This window comes from Phyllobates terribilis, unplaced genomic scaffold (genome assembly GCF_046119375.1).
Source record: "Phyllobates terribilis strain yellow unplaced genomic scaffold, ASM4611937v1 Scaffold_4__5_contigs__length_816908805, whole genome shotgun sequence".
Classification (NCBI taxonomy): Eukaryota; Metazoa; Chordata; class Amphibia; order Anura; family Dendrobatidae; genus Phyllobates; species Phyllobates terribilis.
This window is the reverse complement of record NW_027362764.1, coordinates 18,307,500-18,316,118: the sequence shown is the minus strand read 5'-3', so window position 1 is coordinate 18,316,118 and position 8,619 is coordinate 18,307,500. Positions and strand designations below refer to the sequence as shown.

General features: G+C 56.2%; 1 protein-coding gene across 4 annotated transcripts in view; it reads left to right on the top strand.

The window, feature by feature from the left end:
* Positions 1-254: 254 nt before the first annotated feature.
* Positions 255-8,619, top strand: part of LOC141264822 (uncharacterized) — a 50,798-nt gene continuing 42,433 nt past the window's right edge. For all 4 annotated transcript variants that reach the window (XM_073677172.1, XM_073677171.1, XM_073677173.1 and 1 more), the window contains exons 1-2: positions 255-389; positions 5,766-5,929. In XM_073677172.1, coding sequence (XP_073533273.1) covers positions 372-389; positions 5,766-5,929 — 182 coding nt within the window. In that variant the 5' untranslated portion in view covers positions 255-371. The remainder of the gene's footprint in view (positions 390-5,765; positions 5,930-8,619) is intronic.

Sequence of the window (8,619 nt, the reverse complement as noted above, 5' to 3'; positions counted from 1 at the left end):
TGATATAACCTCCAGACATTACACCATATGTGACTGATATCAGCCCCTCTTATAACGCTCCAGTACTGATATAACCTCCAGACATTACATCATATGTGACTGATATCAGCCTCTTATAACGCTCCAGTACTGATATAACCTCCAGACATTACATCATATGTGACTGATATCAGCCTCTTATAACGCTCCAGTACTGATATAACTTCCATACTGTAGTGTCTGTCTCTTTAATAGATTGTGATTTGCTGCCAACCAGTGGTCCTGTGGAGAGTTGCATCGTGTTGTGTTTTTCACTCTGTCTCCACGCGAGACTACGGCCCCCCATCCTCCGCTGAGTGACATCAGAGGCTGGACATGGCCGAGGTCGGCAGATGGGAAGCAGTGACCGTGTAAGCTCCTCATGTCCTGAGCTATGAGTGGAACCTTCTACTTAGCGGCCACTGGGAGAGGTCTGGGGTCTGCATCATGTTGGGGTGCCAGGATTGCATGGCAGATGGATGCAGCCCCTCGCAGTCAGGCACGGGGTATCCGGTGACTGTGCTTCTGTTGCACCGAGTCTCTGTCCCTCTCTTTGCTGACTTTCACCCTCTTCTCAGTTGGGGTGGGGACGGCGGCGTCTGCACCTTTCCTGATCGCTAAGCAACACCTCGTATACGCTGCTCCGTACAGGGAGTGTGCTGTGCTGCGTTCGGCTCTGCTACTCCTCCTGTCATTGGTGCCCCTCATATCAGTCAGTGCTTGTTCATGTTACTCCCCCTGTCCGTGCCAGTCATTGTCGTTCCCCGTGTCTTCGGACGTTGTCGCTCCCCGTGTCATCGGTCGTTGTCGCTCCCCGTGTCGTCGGTCATTGACGCTCCCCGTGTCGTCATTGTCGCTCCCCGTGTCGTTATTGTCGTTCCCCTTGTCGTCGGTCATTGTCGCTCCCCGTGTCGTCTTTGTCGTTCCCTGGGTCGTCGGTCATTGTCGTTCCCCGTGTCGTCATTGTCGTTCCCCGTGTCGTCGTTGTCGTTCCCCGTGTCGTCGTTGTCGTTCCCCGTGTCGTCGTTCATTGTCGCTCCCCGTGTCGTCGGTCATTGTCGCTCCCCGTGTCGTCATTGTCGCTCTCCGTGTCGTCATTGTCGCTCCCTGTGTCGTCATTGTCGCTCCCTGTGTCGTCATTGTCGCTCCCCGTGTCGTCGTCATTGTCGCTCCCTGTGTCGTCATTGTCGCTCCCCGTGTCGTCGTCATTGTCGCTCCCTGTGTCGTCATTGTCATTGTCGCTCCCTGTGTCGTCATTGTCATTGTCGCTCCCTGTGTCGTCGTCATTGTCGCTCCCCGTGTCGTCGTCACTGTCGCTCCCCGTGTCATCGGTCATTGTCGCTCCCCGTGTCATCGGTCATTGTCGCTCCCCGTGTCGTCATTGTCGCTCCCCGTGTCGTCATTGTCGCTTCCCGTGTCGTCATTGTCGCTCCCCGTGTCGTCATTGTCATTGTCGTTCCCCGTGTCGTCATTGTCGTTCCCCTTGTCATCGGTCATTGTCGCTCCCCGTGTCGTCATTGTCGTTCCCTGGGTCGTCGATCATTGTCGTTTCCCGTGTCGTCATTGTCGTTTCCCGTGTCGTCATTGTCGCTCCCCGTGTCGTCATTGTCGTTGTCGTTCCCCGTGTCGTCATTGTCGTTCCCCTTGTCGTCGGTCATTGTCGCTCCCCGTGTCGTCATTGTCGTTCCCTGGGTCGTCGATCATTGTCGTTTCCCGTGTCGTCATTGTCGTTCCACGTGTCGTCATTGTCGCTCCCCGTGTCATCGGTCGTTGTCGCTCCCCGTGTCGTCGGTCGTTGTCGCTCCCCGTGTCGTCGGTCGTTGTCGCTCCCCGTGTCGTCGGTCGTTGTCGCTCCCCGTGTCATCGGTCGTTGTCGCTCCCCGTGTCATCGGTCGTTGTCGCTCCCCGTGTCATCGGTCGTTGTCGCTCCCCGTGTCATCAGTCGTTGTCGCTCCCCGTGTCGTCATTGTCGCTCCCCGTGTCGTCGGTCATTGTCGGTCCCCGTGTCTTCATTGTCGCTCCCCGTGTCGTCATTGTCGCTCCCCGTTTCGTCATTGTCATTGTCGCTCCCCGTGTCGTCATTGTCGCTCCCCGTGTCGTCATTGTCGCTCCCCGTGTCGTCATTGTCATTGTCGCTCCCCGTGTCGTCATTGTCGCTCCCTGTGTCGTCATTGTCATTGTCGCTCCCTGTGTCGTCATTGTCATTGTCGCTCCCTGTGTTGTCATTGTCATTGTCGCTCCCCGTGTCGTCATTGTCATTGTCGCTCCCCGTGTCGTCATTGTCGCTCCCCATGTCGTCATTGTCATTGTCGCTCCCCGTGTCGTCATTGTCGCTCCCCGTGTCGTCATTGTCGTTCCCCGTGTCGTCATTGTCTTTCCCCTTGTCGTCGCTCCCCGTGTCGTCATTGTCGTTCCCTGGGTCATCGGTCATTGTCGTTCCCCGTGTCGTCATTGTCGCTCCCCTTGTCATCGGTCGTTGTCGCTCCCCTTGTCATCGGTCGTTGTCGCTCCCCGTGTCGTCATTGTCGCTCCCCGTGTCGTCATTGTCGCTCCCCGTGTCGTCGTTTCGCTCCCCGTGTCGTCGTTTCGCTCCCCGTGTCGTCATTGTCGCTCCCCGTGTCATCGGTCGTCGCTCCCCGTGTCATCGGTCGTCGCTCCCCGTGTCATCGGTCGTTGTCGCTCCCCGTGTCGTCGGTCATTGTCGCTCCCCGTGTCGTCGGTCATTGTCGCTCCCCGTGTCGTCATTGTCGCTCCCCGTGTCGTCATTGTCGCTCCCCGTGTCGTCATTGTCGCTCCCCGTGTCGTCATTGTCGCTCCCCGTGTCGTCATTGTCATTGTCGCTCCCCGTGTCGTCATTGTCATTGTCGCTCCCCGTGTCGTCATTGTCGCTCCCCATGTCGTCATTGTCATTGTCGCTCCCCGTGTCGTCATTGTCGCTCCCCGTGTCGTCATTGTCGTTCCCCGTGTCGTCATTGTCTTTCCCCTTGTCGTCGCTCCCCGTGTCGTCATTGTCGTTCCCTGGGTCATCGGTCATTGTCGTTCCCCGTGTCGTCATTGTCGCTCCCCTTGTCATCGGTCGTTGTCGCTCCCCTTGTCATCGGTCGTTGTCGCTCCCCGTGTCGTCATTGTCGCTCCCCGTGTCGTCATTGTCGCTCCCCGTGTCGTCGTTTCGCTCCCCGTGTCGTCGTTTCGCTCCCCGTGTCGTCATTGTCGCTCCCCGTGTCATCGGTCGTCGCTCCCCGTGTCATCGGTCATTGTCGCTCCCCGTGTCGTCATTGTCGTTTCCTGTGTCATCGGTCGTTGTCGCTCCCCGTGTCGTCGGTCGTTGTCGCTCCCCGTGTCGTCGGTCGTTGTCGCTCCCCGTGTCGTCGGTCATTGTCGGTCCCCGTGTCTTCATTGTCGCTCCCCGTGTCGTCATTGTCGCTCCCCGTTTCGTCATTGTCATTGTCGCTCCCCGTGTCGTCATTGTCGCTCCCCGTGTCGTCATTGTCATTGTCGCTCCCCGTGTCGTCATTGTCGCTCCCTGTGTCGTCATTGTCATTGTCGCTCCCTGTGTCGTCATTGTCATTGTCGCTCCCCGTGTCGTCATTGTCATTGTCGCTCCCCGTGTCGTCATTGTCATTGTCGCTCCCCGTGTCGTCATTGTCGCTCCCCATGTCGTCATTGTCATTGTCGCTCCCCGTGTCGTCATTGTCGTTCCCCGTGTCGTCATTGTCTTTCCCCTTGTCGTCGCTCCCCGTGTCGTCATTGTCGTTCCCTGGGTCATCGGTCATTGTCGTTCCCCGTGTCGTCATTGTCGCTCCCCTTGTCATCGGTCGTTGTCGCTCCCCTTGTCATCGGTCGTTGTCGCTCCCCGTGTCGTCATTGTCGCTCCCCGTGTCGTCATTGTCGCTCCCCGTGTCGTCATTTCGCTCCCCGTGTCGTCGTTTCGCTCCCCGTGTCGTCATTGTCGCTCCCCGTGTCATCGGTCGTCGCTCCCCGTGTCATCGGTCGTCGCTCCCCGTGTCATCGGTCATTGTCGCTCCCCGTGTCGTCATTGTCGTTTCCTGTGTCATCGGTCGTTGTCGCTCCCCGTGTCGTCGGTCGTTGTCGCTCCCCGTGTCGTCGGTCGTTGTCGCTCCCCGTGTCAGTCGCTGTCGTTCCCCGTGTCGTCATTGTCGGTCCCCGTGTCGTCATTGTCGTTCCCCGGGTCGTCGGTCATTGTCGTTCTCCGTGTCGTCATTGTCGCTCCCCGTGTCGTCATTGCCGTTGTCGTTCCCCGTGTCGTCATTGTCGTTCCCCTTGTCGTCGGTCATTGTCGCTCCCCTTGTCGTCATTGTCGCTCCCCGTGTCGTCGGTCATTGTCGCTCCCCGTGTTGTCGGTCATTGTCGCTCCCCTTGTCGTCATTGTCGCTCCCCGTTTCGTCATTGTCATTGTCGCTCCCCGTGTCGTCGTCATTGTCGCTCCCCGTGTCGTCGTCATTGTCGCTCCCCGTGTCGTCGTCATTGTCGCTCCCCGTGTCATCGGTCATTGTCGCTCCCCGTGTCGTCAATGTCATTGTCGCTCCCCGTGTCGTCATTGTCGCTCCCCGTGTTGTCATTGCCGTTGTCGTTCCCCGTGTCGTCATTGTCGTTCCCCTTGTCGTCGGTCATTGTCGCTCCCCGTGTCGTCATTGTCATTCCCCGTGTCGTCATTGTCGTTCCCCGTGTCGTCATTGTCGTTCCCCGTGTCGTCATTGTCGCTCCCCGTGTCGTCGGTCGTTGTCGTTCCCCGTGTCGTCATTGTCGTTCCCCGTGTCGTCATTGTCGTTCCCCGTGTCATCGGTCGTTGTCGCTCCCCGTGTCGTCGGTCGTTGTCGCTCCCCGTGTCGTCGGTCATTGTCGCTCCCCGTGTCGTCATTGTCGCTCCCCGTGTCGTCATTGTCGCTCCCCGTGTCGTCATTGTCGCTCCCCGTGTCGTCATTGTCGCTCCCCGTGTCGTCATTGTCATTGTCGCTCCCTGTGTCGTCATTGTCGCTCCCTGTGTCGTCATTGTCGCTCCCTGTGTCGTCATTGTCATTGTCGCTCCCCGTGTCGTCGTCATTGTCGCTCCCCGTGTCGTCATTGTCATTGTCGCTCCCCGTGTCGTCCTCATTGTCGCTCCCCGTGTCGTCGTCATTGTCGCTCCCCGTGTCGTCGTCATTGTCGCTCCCCGTGTCGTCGTCATTGTCGCTCCCCGTGTCATCGGTCATTGTCGCTCCCCATGTCGTCATTGTCATTGTCGCTCCCCGTGTCGTCATTGTCGCTCCCCGTGTCGTCATTGTCATTGTCGCTCCCCGTGTCGTCATTGTCGCTCCCCGTGTCGTCATTGTCGCTCCACGTGTCATCGGTCGTTGTCGCTCCCCGTGTCATCGGTCGTTGTCGCTCCCCGTGTCGTCATTGTCGCTCCCCGTGTCGTCATTGTCGCTCCCCGTGTCATCGGTCGTTGTCGCTCACCGTGTCATCGGTCGTTGTCGCTCCCCGTGTCGTCATTGTCATTGTCGCTCCCCGTGTCTTCATTGTCATTGTCGCTCCCCGTGTCTTCATTGTCATTGTCGCTCCCCGTGTCGTCATTGTCGTTGTCGCTCCCCGTGTCTTCATTGTCATTGTCGCTCCCCGTGTCTTCATTGTCATTGTCGCTCCCCGTGTCGTCATTGTCGTTGTCGCTCCCCGTGCCGTCGGTCTTTGTCGCTCACCGTGTCAGTGTCCGCCATACTTTACACTTCTCTCTTCCTCTTCTCTATCTACAGATGGAGCTCATGATTCGGAGGATGGACGCGCCGCTGCGCACCCAATTTATGACTGAGATTCCCAGTTCAGCTGCTGCGATTCCCCAGTCCAAGTTATACAGCAGCTGGTCTGTATCTGTGGATGATGCCGGGGGCCCCACAACTCGGGTCCATAAGGACGAAAGGTACCGCGGGGGGAGACGGGGTCGTTATATCACTGTATAGGGGGACAGGGTCGTTATATCACTATGTGGGGACGGGGTCGTTATATCACTATGTGGGGGACGTGGTCGTTATATCACTATGTGGGGACGGGGTCATTATATCACTATGTGGGGACGTGGTCGTTATATCACTATGTGGGGACGGGGTCGTTATATCACTATGTGGGGGACGGGGTCGTTATATCACTATGTGGGGACGGGGTCGTTATATCACTATGTGGGGACAGGGTCGTTATATCACTATGTGGGGACGTGGTCGTTATATCACTATGTGGGGGACGGGGTCGTTATATCACTATGTGGGGGACGGGGTCGTTATATCACTATGTGGGGACAGGGTCGTTATATCACTATGTGGGGACGGGGTCGTTATATCACTATGTGGGGGACGGGGTCGTTATATCACTATGTGGGGGACGGGGTCGTTATATCACTATGTGGGGACGGGGTCGTTATATCACTGTATAGGGGGACAGGGTCGTTATATCACTATGTGGGGACGGGGTCGTTATATCACTATGTGGGGACGGGGTCGTTATATCACTATGTGGGGACGGGGTCGTTATATCACTATGTGGGGGACGGGGTCGTTATATCACTATGTGGGGACGGGGTCGTTATATCACTATGTGGGGACGGGGTCGTAATATCACTATGTGGGGATGGGGTCGTTATATCACTATGTGGGGATGGGGTCGTTATATCACTATGTGGGGGACGGGGTCGTTATATCACTATGTGGGGACGGGGTCGTAATATCACTATGTGGGGACGGGGTCGTTATATCACTATGTGGGGACGGGGTCGTTATATCACTATGTGGGGACGGGGTCGTTATATCACTATGTGGGGATGGGGTCGTTATATCACTATGTGGGGACGGGGTCGTAATATCACTATGTGGGGATGGGGTCGTTATATCACTGTGGGGATGGGGTCGTTATATCACTATGTGGGGGACGGGGTCGTTATATCACTATGTGGGGACGGGGTCGTAATATCACTATGTGGGGATGGGGTCGTTATATCACTATGTGGGGATGGGGTCGTTATATCACTATGTGGGGATGGGGTCGTTATATCACTATGTGGGGACGGGGTCGTAATATCACTATGTGGGGATGGGGTCGTTATATCACTATGTGGGGATGGGGTCGTTATATCACTATGTGGGGACGGGGTCGTAATATCACTATGTGGGGATGGGGTCGTTATATCACTATGGGGGGACTGGGTCGTTATATCACTATGTGGGGATGGGGTCGTTATATCACTATGTGGGGATGGGGTCGGTATATCACTATGTGGGGATGGGGTCGTAATATCACTATGTGGGGACGGGGTCGTAATATCACTATGTGGGGACGGGGTCGTTATATCACTATGTGGGGGACGGGGTCGTTATATCACTATGTGGGGGACGGGGTCGTTATATCACTATGTGGGGGACGGGGTCGTTATATCACTATGTGGGGGACAGGGTCGTTATATCACTATGTGGGGGACGGGGTCGTTATATCACTATGTGGGGACGGGGTCGTTATATCACTATGTGGGGGACGGGGTCGTTATATCACTATGTGGGGGACAGGGTCGTTATATCACTATGTGGGGGACGGGGTCGTTATATCACTATGTGGGGACGGGGTCGTTATATCACTATGTGGGGGACGGGGTCGTTATATCACTATGTGGGGGACGGGGTCGTTATATCACTATGTGGGGGACGGGGTCGTTATATCACTATGTGGGGGACGGGGTCGTTATATCACTATGTGGGGGACGGGGTCGTTATATCACTATGTGGGGGACGGGGTCGTTATATCACTATGTGGGGGACGGGGTCGTTATATCACTATGTGGGGACGGGGTCGTTATATCACTATGTGGGGGACGGGGTCGTTATATCACTATGTGGGGGACGGGGTCGTTATATCACTATGTGGGGGACGGGGTCGTTATATCACTATGTGGGGACGGGGTCGTTATATCACTATGTGGGGGACGGGGTCGTTATATCACTATGTGGGGGACGGGGTCGTTATATCACTATGTGGGGGACGGGGTCGTTATATCACTATGTGGGGGACGGGGTCGTTATATCACTATGTGGGGACGGGGTCGTTATATCACTATGTGGGGACGGGGTCGTTATATCACTATGTGGGGACGGGGTCGTTATATCACTATGTGGGGACGGGGTCGTTATATCACTATGTGGGGACGGGGTCGTTATAGCACTATGTGGGGACGGGGTCGTTATATCACTGTATAGGGGGACAGGGTCGTTATATCACTATGTGGGGAAAGGGTCGTTATATCACTATGTGGGGGACGGGGTCGTTATATCACTGTATAGGGGGACAGGGTCGTTATATCACTATGTGGGGACGGGGTCGTTATATCACTGTATAGGGGGACAGGGTCGTTATATCACTATGTGGGGACGGGGTCGTTATATCACTGTATAGGGGGACGGGGTCGTTATATCACTATGTGGGGACGGGGTCGTTATATCACTATGTGGGGGATGGGGTCGTTATATCACTGTATAGGGGGACAGGGTCTTTATATCACTATGTGGGGGACGGGGTCGTTATATCACTGTATAGGGGGACAGGGTCGTTATATCACTATGTGGGGGACGGGGT